This window comes from Danio rerio, chromosome 12 (assembly GCF_049306965.1).
Source record: "Danio rerio strain Tuebingen ecotype United States chromosome 12, GRCz12tu, whole genome shotgun sequence".
In the NCBI taxonomy this organism is placed as follows: domain Eukaryota; kingdom Metazoa; phylum Chordata; class Actinopteri; order Cypriniformes; family Danionidae; genus Danio; species Danio rerio.
The window spans coordinates 33,666,082-33,683,809 of NC_133187.1; the positions used below are offsets into that span (position 1 = coordinate 33,666,082).

At 34.6% G+C, this 17,728-nt stretch overlaps 2 protein-coding genes across 2 annotated transcripts; both read left to right on the forward strand.

Moving 5' to 3' along the window:
- The first annotated feature begins 2,227 nt into the window (after positions 1 to 2,227).
- Positions 2,228 to 10,197, forward strand: LOC137490453 (5-hydroxytryptamine receptor 3A). Its single transcript, XM_073918597.1, has 10 exons — positions 2,228 to 2,288; positions 2,405 to 2,565; positions 2,641 to 2,685; positions 3,296 to 3,405; positions 3,575 to 3,744; positions 7,484 to 7,644; positions 7,899 to 7,938; positions 8,188 to 8,395; positions 8,472 to 8,609; positions 9,304 to 10,197. The coding sequence occupies exons 1-7, from the start codon at positions 2,243 to 2,245 to the stop codon at positions 7,899 to 7,901; spliced, it is 696 nt and encodes a 231-aa protein (XP_073774698.1). The 5' UTR covers positions 2,228 to 2,242; the 3' UTR covers positions 7,902 to 7,938; positions 8,188 to 8,395; positions 8,472 to 8,609; positions 9,304 to 10,197.
- A 2,259-nt stretch (positions 10,198 to 12,456) lies between these two features.
- On the forward strand, positions 12,457 to 17,173 carry lrrc59 (leucine rich repeat containing 59). Its single transcript, NM_212932.1, is given in 8 exon segments — positions 12,457 to 12,528; positions 12,714 to 12,831; positions 14,215 to 14,274; positions 14,365 to 14,523; positions 14,614 to 14,718; positions 14,816 to 14,888; positions 15,609 to 15,800; positions 16,617 to 17,173. Coding segments are annotated over 7 exon segments (945 nt in total). The 5' UTR covers positions 12,457 to 12,528; positions 12,714 to 12,732; the 3' UTR covers positions 16,874 to 17,173.
- The last annotated feature ends 555 nt before the right edge of the window (positions 17,174 to 17,728 follow it).

Here is a 17,728-nt window from a genome sequence, read left to right on the forward strand (position 1 = left end):
TAAAATGAAAGCTTAATATGGCTTTAAAACGGTTTGATTTTTGTAGGCTATTGTATGTGCCTAAATTGGTTTAGCTTTTGTTAGTTTTATATTGGTTTATTTATTTTATGAGATTTTATTATATCCAATATTTGTAAATACTTAAATTATTTCAATATAGCTTAGGCTATTGTTTTAAGCCCACAAAAGTGGACACAAAATTTGTAAAGTTTCATGTCTTTCTGTTGTATTCATATAGTGTATTATCTCCAAAATAAATAACAAAATGAAAAAAGCCGGGCAGCATCAACACAGCTGTGAAGGAAGCGCACTTTTCCCCGGTCTCACACACACACACACACACACACATACAGGCATCTAAACGCACACAAATACGCCTTTTAAACTTGACAAAAACTCTCTAAAACCTTTACTGTCTGCTGTGTCTTTAATATGGTGTAAAGATTATTATGCGTTTTTAAAACATCAAAGAGGACGCAGCAAAGAAAAGTCACTTATAAATTAAAACTTTATTATTTAATGCAACAGCCTTACATTTAAAAGGGAAACATGAGGGCGATTATAAGCAAAAAGACCCCAGCCTATAAGGCTAGATGTTTTCTTCCCCTTATTTATTTATTTGTTTTGCGCATACTCGTGTGCGATCGAAAAACTGTGTCCGCCTCTACTTTCACTCTGCCCAGAAGCCCCAGTTGGCCTTCTTTGAAAAAGGCCGGCCGCTGGCCCCAAGAAAGCCCCGATTTGGCCCGATTAGGCTCCGGAAGTGACAGTGGAAACGCGACTGGCCTTGGCTCGCCCTGGCTCACTCGCTTTAGGCACGATAGTTGAAACGCGGCTAATGAGTTACCTGTAGTCTTCAGATGGAGGACTGTATCAAGGCAAGGTACTGAAAAAAAATCTCTCAATGAGCACCGTGGCCTCCGGCATCTGGAAATGGTGGAATTTATCATTCTATAGAGCAGTCCACCTGACCAAAGTGAATACAAACCAGATGGTCACTCTGAAGGAGTTTTTAACATTTCTCTATAGATGTTCTACTGGAAAGAGGAGAACCTTCCAGAAGAACAACCATCTCTGCTGCACTCAACCAATCAGGCAAGTATGCAGAATGGCATATCTCCGTTATGGTTTGCCTGGAGTTTGCCAAAGGCACCAGAAGGCTCTCAGATTAGGAGAAACAAAATTCACTAATCTGATAAAACAAAGATTAATCTCTTTGGAAACCTAGCACCTCTTATCTCAAGGCCAATACCAGCATGTCTATAGTGAAGCACAGTGAAGCAGTATATCATGCTGTGGGGATGTTTTTTAGCCACAGGAACTTTCTCTTCATATACTCAGATTTGTGCAATGTACGATCTTCCAACGGGATCTTACAATGACTCTAAGCATACAGTCAAGATAAAAAAGAAGCGTCAAGACAACTCCGTGAATGTCCTTGTGTGTCCCAGCCAGAGCCCAGAGCTAAACCCAATTGAACATCTCTGGAAAGATTTGACAATTGCTGTGAACTAATGGTCCCCATCCAACCTTTTAGAGCTTTAGAGGCACTACAAAGAATAATTGGAGAAACTTTCTAAAAATAAAACAAAAACTCTTGCTTCAACAAAAGAATTATCAAAGTACTCTGAGCAAAATGCAGACTTTTTTATTTATAGTTTTATTAGGGGTTTTTCACCTTTAATTGAGATAGGACAGTTGAGGTTACAGACAGTAAGGCATTGTTAGCAGAGAGGGGGATAGGGTCAGCAAAGGCCCCTGAGCCGGGAATCGAACTCAAGTTGCCAGGAGCACCATGGCTCTATATGTCCACATACTTAACCACTAGGCTAATGGCGACGACAAAATGCCATTTTTAAATAATGAATTTGCAAAGATTTCAAACAAACTTTTTTTACATTGTCATTATAGGATATAGTTTGTAAGATTCTAAAGAAAATATTGAATCCATTTTGGAATAATGTTGTAAAAGTGAAGCTCAGTGAATGCTTTCTCTACACACTGTTTTGTATACAGTATATGGCAGTATATCTTGCCATCATCCACTCAGCACAATCAAACATTTTCTCCACCAGCACAAATGTCTCAATTATGAGGAAATACGACCTTCATTAGCCCATGAAGAAGTTTTACACTGCTCAGGGGACTGCAATTTTCTCTATCCCATTTATTTCCTTCCTGCACTGTTACATAAAAGCCAGTTATCAGTCGTCTACTGACCATTGCTGATCGCACACTAAACATGAGTCTTGTTTCTGCCTCTGTTTTCTGTCTGCTTTTATTAATAGGTGAGTGAAGCTTTCATTCTTTATTTAGTGCAAAATGGCAACTTTGTCGTTTGCAGGGCTAATTTTAATCATTAAAGTTATCATATGGTTGTTTTACACCTTTTTCTATCTTGTAGATGGAGTGTTGTCTAAACAAGTATGCAGTAAGCAGGATGTTCTGGATTATTTGAATCTTACCAGAGGCAATGAGAAGTTCACAACTTGTCGTCCTCCACTGGACTGGACTAAGCCCACCATTGTGTATTTTGACATTCACCTCTTCTGCATCCTCTCTGTGGTATATATGACTGCAAACAAATAATCAGATCTTTATTTCTTGATTTTTTTTGAGTAATAATTTGCTGTTTTGCAGATTGAAAAATCTCAAATCTTTGTCCCTTTTTTATGGATGACTGCGGTAAGTGTTTAACATAAATTAGTCAAAATTTAAACCTTATTATTTCTCTAACTTCCTCTGTTTATTTATCAATGTTTATAGTTATGTTTACGTAAAAGGTTTGTTTAATTCTGTAAACTACTATATATTGATGTCATCTAAATCTAAAATAATGCTGTCATCTTGAGGATTTTGCTATTGATAAAATATTATACATAATATATAATAATATATGTATAAAATTGATTAAAAAAAGAGGTGACACTTTAGAAGAATATTTGGTGGAATAATCCTGTTTTTTAACAAATGAAGACATTTTAAAATCTGGCCCATTTTCTGTAATTATCATTTTCAACAACAACAACAACAACAAAAAAAAAATAATAATAAATATATGAAAATGACCATATGTTTATTTGAAATTTAAAAGAAGAATTTTTTCAGACCTTTATAAAATACAATAAAATGTACATTTTATTTAAAATTATACCCAATAAAATTAGTAAATTAAGAGAAATCTTACATTTTTCTCCTTTTTTTTATATAGCTGTATATTTTTGTTACAAAAATGTACACATCATGGATCATGTGCTCTAGCTTTAAATGTGTATATTTATTTTTGCATGCTCAGCGCTGGAACAATGACCTAATCCTTTGGGATCCTAAGGACTTTTGTGGCATTACAAATGTGGTTTTACCAAAAGAGATGCTTTGGGTACCAGACCTCTTCATTTTAGAGGCGTAAGTATAAAGAAATGAGAATTCTTGAGAAAACAATACCTTGTTTATTAACAGAATTACAAACACAATTTACATATTAGAAATATATGATGAGTATGGATAGATTTTTTTTGATATTCAACACATTTTACCTGCCAAAGAAAATGTTTATCATATAATTTTTACACAGCATAGAGAAGGAAGAAGGACTACCGAACCCGTATTTGACTATTACTTATGATGGGAATGTGACAATGGAGGATGACCATAAAATCATCAGCACATGTGCATTGAATGTGCATAAATTTCCTTTTGATACTCAAACCTGCCACATCACAGTGTTTTCAGTGAATCACTCCGGTAAGTGGAAACTTTAAAGGTAAATATTTCTTAAGGTTTCCTTTGTGTGATCTACGATCTGTTTGATCCATAGTCTTTCTGAAGGTGTTGTTTTATTCACCGTACAGTATTTATTTGATCTCGTTTTAAACAAAATAAAAAGCTTCTGTGTCTTATAAAAAAAATCACATCATTGAATTTATTACAAGTATTAACATCAAAATTCTGGTATTGATATTAATATTGATATTTCAGCCTCTCGTAGAGCACCAAATAATAGTGATCATTTCTTTGCTTTGACTCGAATATTAAAATAAACAGCATACTGATATTAATATTGAGATTTTGGTCCCTTCACTCTTTAGGTGTGTGTAAATAACAGATATATACACACACACACACACACACACACACACACACACACACACACACACACACACACACACACACAAACATATGGGTCATTATCACTATAAAGTGCCTTTGAGACGTCAGAATAAAATAAAAAAGTTTTTTTTTTATTAAACACACAGCTGTTGCAATAATTAGACTTTAGGCTGTAGGAAATTAATGTTGGTCGAGCTCCGGCCCTTTTTATAAATAAACTGCAAGCAGACAAAAAGTAAACAAACCTCAAATTGTGTCAACCCTGTCATGGACAAAATCAAAGTAGTATAAGTATGTTTTCATTGCAGTGTGAGAGTAAATTGTATCTTTTCAGAAAGGCAATGTGTCCCTTTACCAGCCCTTATGGAAAATGTCTATTTACAATAATGAAATAATGGATGAAACATTTATTTCCCTATAAAATATGCAATCGCTGCACATTCTTTGCTAAATAAAACCCAAGATCTAAAATACTTTGTCAAACTTTCAAAAAATATTAACTGGCCTGTACTGGCTAATTAAAAATCACACAATATGTTTTGCTGAGGTTATAAATAATTTGTTTATTTTCGTAAAAACTGAACATGACGGTGGAAAACAAGATGACAGGGTGGACAAAGGCTTTATTTAGTTTACTAAGTATGCAGGAACATCTGAAAAACAACAGGTACAACAAGACATATTAAAGGGTTAATATGAAAGGGTTGTAAAAGGTTTCAAGACTTCAACTTCTGTTTTCACTGCTTACTCCACCTTGTCGTTTATATTTATATTAATAGAATATATTATATAAATGAAAAAATAGTTAAAACTGAGTATATATTGTTTACATCATTTAAATTCTGTATATACTGCTCTTTAAAAATAAATGGAACACTTAAACAACACAATTTAACCCTAAGGGATCCCTTTATGTATATATTTTTGTATAAAACATTTTTGATATGTTTTATTGTGCATATTCTTAAAATTTTAAAGCATTTTCTTTGACTGAACAGTATTCATATGCTTATAAATATAACTTAAATGTATTATTCGCTCCAGAAATGTCAATTTGTTGCTAATTTTATTTATTTTCCTAGCAGAACATTCCACTAGATTTTATCTGAAACTATTATTTTTGCTGATCTATAAAACATAAGTCAATGTCTTTTATTTTAAACCAACAACATACAGGAAAAACAAAATAAATATGCTCTTATGTATCCCACTATGCTATTTTGTCTTTAAAAGACATGTAATTAACATTCAAACATCTTGGCTAAAACAAGGCTAAATTTGGCATCAAAAATGTAAAAATATTAAAAAACAATATAAAGTCTGTCTAATCTGTTTATTTATTGCCTAGTTTGTTTTTGTACTATTGTTACACTTTTAAAAATGAATTGATCAGTTAGTCCTGACAACATATGTTTTTAGGTCATTGTAACTTATTAAAGATTATTAAAAGTTAATCATGTTCCAACTTAATTTTTTAAGTTATGCAAGCTGTTTTAACACTCATAAAGTTAATTTAATTCAGCTTTAAAAATTAAGACAACAACGTCTTTTTTACAGTGTAGACTTTTGTTCATTAATTCATTCATTTTTCTTCAGGTTAGTCCTTTATTTATCAGGGGTCACCACAGCGGAATGAACCGGCAACTTATCCGGCACTTATGTTAAGCAGTGGATGCCCTTCCAGTCACAACCCAATACTGGGAAACACCCATACACCCTCACATAAACAGTCACACGTACATATGCACGCGCTCACACACTCAGTGGTGGAAAGAGTACTGAAAAATCTTACTCAAGTAAAAAGTATCCCTTTTAAAAGTACTCAAGAGTAGTGAGTATTATGCTGTGAATAGTTGATGCGTTCACTTGATGCGGGTGTAAACATTCTGTAGTGTATTTATTTAGTGATCTTCCTATGTTTGTTCCTTCCTTTCTTCCTTATTTCCTTGCTTCCTTCCTTCTGTTGTATGTTCGTTCTGTCCTTCATTCATTCGTTAGTTTCTTCCTTCAATCATTCATTTGTTAGTTCCTTCCTTCATTCATTCATTCCTTTGTTCTTTCCTTTGTTCCTCCCTTTAATGGTTTCGTTTATTATTTTGTTTCGTCCTTCATTTGGTCCTTTGTTCATTTATTTATTCATTTATTTGTTCCTTCCTTCCTTATTTTGTTCAGTCTTTCCTTGAATCCTTCATTCATTTGGTCCTTCCTTTATTAGTTTGGTCCTTTCTTCCATTCCTTGTTTGGTCCTTCCTTCATTTGGTCCTTCCTTCATTTGGGCCTTCCTTCCATTCTTCATTTGTTCCTTTTTTGTGATCGTTTAAGGCTGTTTGACAATTTCAGTCATCATCCTTCCTTTTCTCATCAGTGATATGCAGTCTATAAAAAGTCTCTGGGTCTTTGCGTGTAAAGAGTTTTGGACATCTTGGACACTTTTAATGCTTCCAAAAGGTTTTCTGCATAAAGCGCCCATGTCCTCAGGTAGTTCAGTTTATTCATTTATGTCGGCTTAGTCCCTTCATTAATCCGGGGTCGCCACAGCGGAACGAACCGCCAACCCATCCAGCAAGCTTCTACGCAGCGGATTGCCTTCCAGCCGCAACCCATCTCTGGGAAACATTCACACACACATTCACACACACACTACGGCCAATTTTGTTTACCTAATTCACCTGTACCACATGTCTTTGGACTGTGGAGAAAACCGGAGCACCCAGAGGAAACCCACGTGAACACAAGGAGAACATGCAAACTCCACACAGAAATGCCAATTGGCCCAGCCGGGACTTGAACCAGAGACATTCTTGCTGTGAGGCGACAGTGCTAACCACCGGGCCACGTGCCGCCCTCTATTGTTAGAATTATCTATTAGATTTTCAATGACAACAAACTTTTATCCTTGTTTTAGTCAAGACATCTATGTTTGGATGTCTAATAGATTTACAGTAGTTTTTTTTTGTTTTAAAGGTTGCTGCATGGTAAAAGAGGAAAAAGAAACAACAATAAACGGTCACACTTTACAATAAGGTTCATTAGTTAATGTTAATTAATGCATTTACTAACATGAACAAACATTGAACAATACATCTACTACTGTATTTGTTCATGTTAGTTAACGTTAGTTAATGAAAATACAGTTGTTCATTGTTATATCATGTTAACTCATGGTGCATTAACTAATGTTAACAAGCATGGACTTGGATGTTAATAATGCATTAGTAAATGTTCAATTATGATTAATAAATGCTGTACAAGTGTTGTTCACGATTAGTTCATGTTAGTAAATGCATTAACTAATGAACCTTATTGTAAAGTGTTACCCAATAAACAAATCTGTTCACTGTCACTCTTAATTCGCTTTTCTTTTGTTCAACAGATAAAGAAATTAAGCTGGTTCCTGCCTCCAATTCAACTAAAGCAACACAAATGGCTCGAGACCTATTATTAACACAAGGAGAATGGGAGCTCCTCAACATATCCGTGTCCAACCAAAACATGCTTTATGAGGGCCAGTCATTTCAAACATTAAAGTACACGGTAAAGACTCACCTCAGGGTTCATTTTGGTTCACACCACAACTATAATAGCACTATAATGGCACAGAGAAATGATGTAATCGCAATCATTTATTAAATGATAAGTGCTATTAACATTTGACCACCAATCAGAATCCATCCTGTTTTAAAGAGCTTCCCCACAAAATGAAAATGTACTCTATTTAACCACCTTTTTAAAACCTATTACATTTTTGAGAGAATGTTAAAAGTCATTAACTTCCATTGTTTTTTCAGTGATTGTCGATATTCTTAAAACTATTGGAATCAGTTAAGGGTGAGCAAATTATCATTTCTATTTAAGGATTTGAAGCAACAGAAGTCAAAACATGCTTATAAAACATAGAACCTTGTTCACATTGGTGTTAATGCTAATATAGCCATCACTTCTCTTATTTTAACAATCATTCTTAGTACAAATGGACCTTTAAATAGCTCATCATGAAAATTCAGTATTTGTTTGTCATATTTCTTATAAGTGGTACAGCCTTATGTTTCACTTAATGTATTTGTCTGTCCTTTTAAGATTTCAATCAGACGGATGCCTCTCATGCACTTCATCAATTTCCAGCTGCCCGTATTGATTTTCCTCATTTTGGACCTGGCTTCATTTTTCATACCAGATAGACCGGAAAAGCTGTCCTTCAAAGTGACCGTGCTGTTAGCGATGTCTGTACTTTTGCTCGTTCTTAATGACATCCTGCCCTCCAAATCCCACTAATGCCCTCTGATAGGTAAGAACTCAGGGTCTTGGTTGATAAGTTGTCTTTATATGTTCAAGTAAACTTATCTTTTTTTTGCTCTGTGCAGCTGCGTATGTCATTTCCATCTTCTGCTTCATGTTGTTGAGTCTTCTTGAGACAATTTTGGAGGTATATTTATTACATTTGATCTCTGAACAAGACACTAAGGCGGTTCAGAGTCCTGAAGATCACAACTCTGAAACAGGTAAGCACATTTGTCAGAGCATTAGCTGTTTTAGCTGTTAGCAACTCGCTAGCAGGACACTTTTTTTTCTTATTACGTATGTTAGTAATCATGCTAAATTAGATATTATTTGAATTCTAAATTCATCCTGAGAAAACTGTTTTGAAATTGGACATTGTGGTACCATGGAAACAGTATTTTAAAATATTAAACAATATCCTCCCCCTATAGGGCAGTGTCAAGTTTCATATTACAAAATAAACTATAATATTTTGTTATCAAATATATATTTTTTAAGACTGACAAATGACAAATTGTCAAGTGAAATGACACTGATTTGAGTGTCACTTGATGGCTAAACAAAAATTCATACAAACCTCAATTTTTGTGATAACAATTTCAAATTGGGTACATATCTTCGTTAGAGAGGTGCCTTTGGTCATATTAGTTATAACCTAGTTTGGTTATATTATATTATTATTTTATTATATTTTTATTTGTTTTTATTATATCTTGGAATTCAAAACTTTTTTTACTATCTTTACAGTCATACAATATATATATATACATATATATATATATATATACATATATATATATATATATATATATATATATATATATATATATATATATATATATATATATATATATATATATATATATATATATATATATATATATATATATATATATATAAATCTTTTTTTTTTAGCTATATGCAAAGGAGACATCAACGATGGCATCTTTTGCAGTAAAGTGGAGTCTCAGGAAATGCTTAAAGAAAAGGTGAATGAGTTGCACCTATTGCAGCGGATCTTGGAAGAGCTTCAGACTATCAAACATTCTCTTGTCCCCCATTCTTTAGAGGGCAAAACTGAACAGAATCACTGGTTAAGACTGGTCACATGGTTTAACAGGGGTTTCTTTGTGGTTTATCTCATCTCTGTTTCTGTGTTTCTCTATATCATCATTCAAGAGTGGGAATTTGAGTGATGTAATATCCCATATGTTACATTAGCTACATAACAATATTACAGGCATTTTGTGTTCATGTTGAAAGCACTGTTATACTAGAAAGAGCTGCAGCATAAACTGTATTTCAGATTCTCTCAGATTTAAGGTAATTTCATCATATGCTTGTTTTTATGAACATGTTTGGATGTGGTTACAACCCTGAGCATCAAGGAAGCAACATAAAAGGCACAGCAGAGCAAATATAAGTGTTTTTGTGAAGCTGTTTATTAATATATTAGTTTGTTAATCTCTCTTTTTCAAAAAATAATAAAACGAACCCTATACCTCTGAGAGGACCCACAGAAAATAATAAACAAAATGTCTCCTAACTGAACCACAAATGAAATTAAATAATGTTACCAAAAGAATAAAAATAAAAATACAATTTTACCTGCCTCAATAGCTAAATCGAAAACAAGAAAATATTTAAAAAAAGGAAAGTGTGGCAACCAATCCCTACTGCTTCTCACCATGTGTATTTACAATGTTATGTACAGTATTATTTACTGTAATATTTAATGTATTTAGCATATACTGTACAGACAAATATATAAAAATCTGAAATTTCATAAAGGTTGAATAAATGAGCTTTAAAACAAACCTTTCTTTGCCTATGAATGTTCATTATGTGACATATGACTTTAGAAAGCGAAGGAAGAAACACTAACATGTCCTGTATTTATGTAGTCGTATCAAGGAGGTTTAGATTTACTTTTTTCACCTTCTGTAATGTTCATCAAACAAACTCTAAAAAGTTCTAAACTCAAGCTGTCGCACCGTACAAATAATGCACACTCTTAGTGGTTTAAAAAAAATGTGTACTATGGTGTGCATTAATTGGATAATTATTTGGATTCATTGTCTCATTTGGTTAAGTGTCTTTATACCATGTGTGCTTTTTTTGGAAAGACAGCTACATTTATATTGCAGAGAATATGCTTAAGTTTTTTTTTTATGCACACCCCTGGCATTGTTCTGTATATGTCATTCATGCACTTATTAAAAAAATAATAAATGCAAAATTTTGACTTTCATAAATCATAAATGGCAACGTGGTGGCGCAGTGGGTAGCACCTTTGCCTCACAGCAGGAAGGTTGCTGGTTCGAGCCTCGGCTGGGTCAGTTGGCATTTCTATGTAGAGTTTGTATGTTCTCCCCGTGTTCGTGTGAGTTTCCCCCACAGTCCAAAGACGTGGCACAGGTGAATTGGGTAAGCTGAATTGTCTGTAGTGCATGTGTATGAATGTAAAAGTATGGATGTTTGCCAGTGATGGGTTGCGGCTGGAAGGGCATCGGCTGCGTAAAACATGTACTGGATAAGTTGTCAGTTAATTCTGCTGTGGCGACCCCAGATTAAGGGACTAAGTCGAAAAGAAAATGAATGAATAAATCATAAATGCTAAATTTTGTCTTTAAAAAAAGGAATTCGCCTCCTATACAGAGACTTTAAAAATAATTAACTGTGAGAAGGCTAAAAAACTGTATGATTTGTTTAATGAATAGGGTTTTATTTAACCCTTTTATAAAGTTATAAAGTTAAGCTTCGCACTGTATGTTGATTATTTTTGTTAAGTTAATTTATGCATTATGATTTTTTTATTTTATTTTATGGCTTAGTATTTGATTCGTTGTATATCCAATTTTATCCTTCTTACACTGGCTGCCTTTTAGTTTTGTATTGATTTTAAAAGATGACTTTTACAATCCAACCCGCCACAATTCTACCCGCTCTTTAAGATCTCAAAACTCAGGGCTTTTGGTAGTACCTAATAGCAAAGTCGAGTAAAGGAGGTTGAGCCTTCTCATCCTAAACTCTGGAATAGCCTTCCTGATAAGGTCAGAGACTCGAATACACTCTCCCAATTCAAAACAAGATTAAATACTTTTTTAGTAAAGCATACACTCAGTTCATCACTGAGCAATATGTTACATAAATGTGCTCCACGCATGTTTCTGCATCTCATTTAAATACACTATGAACAGCAACTACGCTAATTATTCTCTATAATCTCCATTTCCACCTGGGGATACTCATCCCAAGGCCCCCAAAGACTATGCAGTGCCACTGATGCGATCCAAGACCTGTGAAGAGATGATCCCAAGGCTTCTGCAATCCTGGACCAGGCTGTATCCTGAGCAGCTGCTGTGGTGATCATGGAGGAGAGGCATGCGTCTGATTCCTGTTAGACTCCAGGGACAGCAGAGTCTTCGCTGAGGTCCAGCGTTCCCCTGCCTCCGGCACCCAGACTGCAGCTCTGCACAAGGTGTTTGGCCATAGGAGAAATGGTTGTGCCTAACTGAGCCTGGTTTCTCTTCACTTTAGCCAATTGGTGCATTTTTTTCCGTGCCGCTGTCGCCTCTGGCTTGCATGATTTGGGACTTTTAGAGCTGCGAAGCCTATCGATGGATTTGCTCTCCAGTGTTTAGACTCTCAGTATTGAATATTAAACCACACTGAACTGAACTAATCTGAACTGAACTTAAACTGTGAGAACTGGACTGACACTGTTTCATTTCACTGTAATCTTCTATGTAAAGCTGCTTTGACACAAACTACATTGTAAAAGCCAGTCACTGGTAAAAGCGCTATAGAAATAAAGATGAATTGAATTGAAGTGATTATTGGACATTTCTCAGACAGTCTGTGAAAAATTACACTGGAACTGAGTTTGGCTTAAATCTTTAGGATTTTGAAAGGCAAGTAAATAATAAAAAAATGTTCAGCGCAGACCTCCGACCGGCAGATGGCGCAAAGAGCGGCGCTCGCATAGAGTGACACGCTGTCAGCTGCGTCTCTGAGCACACGCGCAAGCAATGACGTGGATTTTCATCCATTGCGATGCGAAATCTGTGAACTCACTGTATTCAGTTACACGTACAGCTCTGCAGTGGGTCTCAACTGTTTCATACCATCTGTAACAAGGTAACAAACTTTTATTCTTAGCAGCTAGTCAGATAAACGCTTTGTGTTGTGGTTTTGAGTCAACTTTATCAACGAATATTCACATACTTTATTCAAGCAGTAACGTTAGAGCTGCAAACTTGCTTTCATCATGATGTGTTAAATTTGTTTACTGATAATGCGCTTTTCTTTAACTTCATGTTCAGTGAGGAACAGCTTATCAACATGAATAAAGGCAAAATTGAAAACATTAAAGACAAAATTGATGGCAACGAGCTGGATTTGAGTCTCAGCAATTTAACAGAAGTGCCAGTCAAGGAGTTGGTGAGTGTTTGTTTGTGTGTGTGTCCACAGTTTTTGTTCACTTTATCGTTATCAGGATTGTTTTTTTTATTTTGCTTACACATGTTTAAAGAAAGTTCTTAGTTTTCTCAATGAGGCAAGACTCGCAGTTATCACCATAATGGTCCAGTTGACTGATTACATTAGGAATAGCAAAAAACTGATGTATTACAAATTTGATAACATGTTATATTCAAATATGTGAACATTTGATGAGTTTTTTTATTACTTATTATTTTGATACACATTGGAGTCTGTTGAATTTTTACTCAGAGAACTTGTGAATCTGATTGAGGTAAAGTTGGTTTTATATTCACACATTCGGACGTTCTCCTTAATAATATAATTTCAGAAAAGTATACTTTGCAAATTCTAAATAATGAAATCATATGAGCAGCCAATGACTATCAGAGTACAACAATGTTCACAGTCATATAAATTGTACTGATGTTGTTTTGAAGTCATACTTGCATGTTTTTTTCAGACTGAATATTTAAAGTACCATGGGAAACAATATTGGGATCATGTCACAAGTTATCACTGAACAAATTTATATATATATAATTTTTTTTTAACAGAATAAAATGTGTATATGTATATACGCGGGCATACTATGTTTAAGCATTCTTTAGTAAAAATCTAAGGAATATGAATAAAAAGGTGAAGTTTGATGCATTTACAGTAAGTGTTGTTGAAGTGGAGATTTGTGTATTAGTGCAGGCATTTAAAATATATATTGCAATTAAAATCTACACACAAATAGATAAAGTGGGTGAAAAGGAAGACTTAAAAGTGTATTTTGGGTGATTAAAAAAATAAATAAAATTAGACACAGGAAAAAAAAGATTACATTTCAAAACTGACTAGTGTTTAGAAAAACTGACTAGTGTTTAGACAAGTGTTTAGTGTCTTATCCAGGGGTGTCCAAACTCAGTCCTGGAGGGCCGCTGTCCTGGAGAGTTTAGCTCCAACCCTAATTAAACACACCTGAACCTGCTATATACTAGAAACTTCCTGGCAGGTGAGTAGAAACAAGTTGGAGATAAATTTTCCAGGACACTGGCTGCTGTGCAGATGTACAAATCGACATTTATTGACTGACAGTTTGAGCTACTTACTTATCAGAGTTATGGGAATTGTCGGCCCAACAAATTTTTAGTTATTGAACATTTTTTAGTCTTATGCCTTATCCAGAGTATAAAAATACATATACTATTGGAATGTGAAGAGACTTTCAACAAGCACAACAAAAATGTTTCTTAAGACAATCACCTACTGCACCTGTAACAGTACTACTGTATATTTATTCATATGCTAAGTATGTCAAAAGAGAACATGAAACTTACAATGTCAATTTCTGTGCAGGCCGCCTTTCCGAAGGCAACCTTTTTGGATCTGTCCTGTAATAATTTAATTACATTGACTGTAAGTAACTACAAATAAAAAAGCAAAACCTAGTTTGGTTTACTATTAGCTGTATTTAATGATTTTGTACTGTTTTTCTTACTTCACCAGCCTGAATTCTGTAGCTTGACTCACCTTATCAAAATTGACCTGAACAAGAACCAGCTCGTCTGCTTACCAGAAGAAATCGGACAACTTGTTAATCTCCAGCATCTTGATTTGTACAACAACAAACTAAAAATGCTTCCTATCGGCTTCTCACAGCTCAAGGTAGGATCAGGATTCTCATGTCTGTAAACACGCTCTGAAAGAATTTGCTGATTGCTGTTGTATTGATGGTAATTGAAGACTTTGTTGTAGAGTCTGAAATGGCTGGATCTGAAGGATAACCCCTTGGAGCCAACACTGGCCAAGGCAGCAGGCGATTGCTTGGATGAGAAGCAGTGCAGACAGTGTGCATCCAGGGTGAATGCTGTTACAGTACAGTTAAACTAAGCTAGTTTACTATGAAATCAAAGTTATGCAACAGTCACAAATGAACAAGTTTTTTGTCTATGTTCAGGTTCTCCAGCACATGAAGGTACTGCAGGAAGAAGCAGAAAAGGAACTAGAACGTCGATTACTGAAAGAGAGAGGTATGGAGTGCAAAAACTTAGTTTTGAAAATTTTTTTTAGTTTTCCCCTCTTTATTAGGGCCCAAATGCAATTTTATTAAATCTTTTAGAAACCCTCACGAATTCCATTATATTTATGCTACAGTCAAAATAAAGTATTATTTGTAATTGTTTCTTAAAACAGTGTTTAGAGAAGCGTGTGTGTTTTTTGGTACAATAGTATTACATTTTTGTCTGTTTCTTCATGACAAAACAAACCTTTAGACGCTTGGATTTTTGTGTGCATCATAAGACAATAGTCGTATAAAAAATGCTAACTCTAAAGATGAAGAAAAATGCTAACTGTGGAGACGAAGTGTTCATGTCCTCAAACATTCTCATTCAAAATGACAAATGCTTCACATGTGCTTCAGTATTTATGTATTAAACAAATCTGCAACATTCCAACAGACTAACAGACCTGTAAACATAAATCTTTTTCAGTTTAATATTCAACCTTTTGAAATTTACACACTTAAGCATTTTTATAGTTCACATAGCAACTAGATCAGGTGTATATCACCACTTTTAATTTATTTATCCAATATTTGTCATGCTATGATATTCTGCATTGTACAGCTAATTCTGTTTGCATACATCATTTTGCATTTAGAACAAATTGTGAGGATTTCTTGGTATTTTATTTTGCATAGTAAAATATGTTTCGGGTTTTACAATGGTTACCGTTTAATTCTCTTAAAGAACAAGAAAAGAAAAAAGAAGCCAAGCAGAGAGAAAAGGAGGCCAGAGAAAAGGAAGCACAGAAGAAGAAAAAAGCAGAAGAAAAAGAGAGGAAGAGAAAGGAGTATCAAGCCCAGGTCGCTGCAGTTGCTGCTCAAGAACAACAGAAAAAGAAGAAAGAAGAGAAGAAAAAGAAAGCGGCACAAAATCAAGGTACATAAGCATTTGAGCTTGAATGTGAATTTAGTTTAATACAAGTTCAACAAACAAGAAGTTAATATTTAGTTTGCATTCGTTTTTATCTGTTTGCCAATGAAAATAGTTCATTAATGTATATCTGAACGATTTACAAGTTTAAAAGAAGTACAACACTGTTTATACACTGTTTGTGGTTGATTCCTAATTGAATGTTAAAATAAGAACATTCAATTGGGATAAACAATATTGTCATTTTAGGATCATTTTTTTGCCACTCATTACATAATGTCAGAATGACAATATAATATTATCACAATGCAAGTACACTCTTCCAAAGAACACATCATATTTTATTCTTAACAAAATTAAATTTATAGTAATTTTGACAACTGAATAGTTTGGCGTTAGAATCATAATGTAAAAAACGCACATCCTAAATAAATAATCATGTTAATAAAAAAAGTGCAAAGTAAAAAAGTAACTGATGCTGCGATATCTGCTACCAGATCTATTCATGTTTTTAACCATAGTGACACTGACACCTCCAAGAGAAATGTTGCAAAATCAGCTTAAATGTTGCTAGAATTGGTTAAATTAATAGGTGATGTGTCGTCATATTGATTATTGTGGCAGGCCTATGAGTGCAGATCATATTCATAAATTTCTTTACTGTCACTTTATTTTTACTTAATTATAGAGTCCTTGTTGAATATTTTTAAAAACCTGAAAGACCCCTTTTAAATGGTAGCATATGTCAGATTGTCATGTTAATATAAATTTTGTTTCATAGTTAATGTTTTGAGTAAAAGTTTTTCACTTCCTTCACTACAGGTAAAAAGGCAGCTCCAGAATCTGTGCCCAAAGCCAAGCGCTCCATCTGCTCCCTGTTCTTCTCTCTTCTCCTCAAACTCGTCCTCCTGGTTGTCATTGGAGTATCAAGCGTTGTAGCAGTTTGTCAGTTAACAGAACTGAGGAAGGAAGCGTTCTGTATCCCGCTCAACGTTCACTTTGAGGAGACGGTGAGGTGGGCTCAGGGTTTGGATGTTGTGCAGCAAGTCATTCAGAAAATGTCTGATCTCAGAACATAAGACTGTCTAAAAAAATTATCCATCCTGCCACCGTTCTGAGCCTCTCAGGTGACGCTTTGGGACCAAGTCACAGACCTGTATGCAGAAATTCCTATGGAATTGTGTTTTCCGTTGCTGCATCTTTTTTAAATATGATAATGATCCATTTGATAACTATGGACCAGTCTGTGAAAAGTCCTGCTTGCGTGTCTAAAACAGAAAAGGAAAATGGACTTTAAGGAACAGTTGATAATGTTTGCAACCTTTGGAGTCTTATGTAATGCTGTTTCACAACATCTTATAATAAAACAGTTGATCGATTTTTGTTTTTGTTTAATGTGCTACATGTGTTAAATAGATTTTTAAAGGATTATACATTTCTGCAATAACTGACTAGGCAAGTTTACAATGGTACAATCTGCTTAAAAACATTAAGATTATAAAAGTAATATACAGTTGAAGTCAGATTTATTAGCTGACTCTTATTTCAAGAGTTTAAACTTAGCTGATAATTAATTATAGAGCGTGTTTGGCATACTGTCCTGGGATAGAGCCCTGAGCTCATAAGATCCTCGAACCCAGGGCTCCCTACTGTTTGCAGGGCAAGAGGGGGGTTAGAGCTCAGGTAGGTCTTGAACTCCCCTGCTTATTTATGGCTAATGACAAATTAGGGATTGGTATGGAGAGATATACTGATGATTAAGAGCTCATCTATGGTGCCAAATTGGTTTGTTCAATTCACCTATGTCGCATGTCTTTGGAGTGTGGGAGGAAATCAGGAAAAACCCGCTTGAGCATGGGGAGAAAATGTAATCTTCCCAAAGAAACGTTGACTGGCATGGTAAGGACTTGAACAAGTGAAGTTCTTGCTGTGAG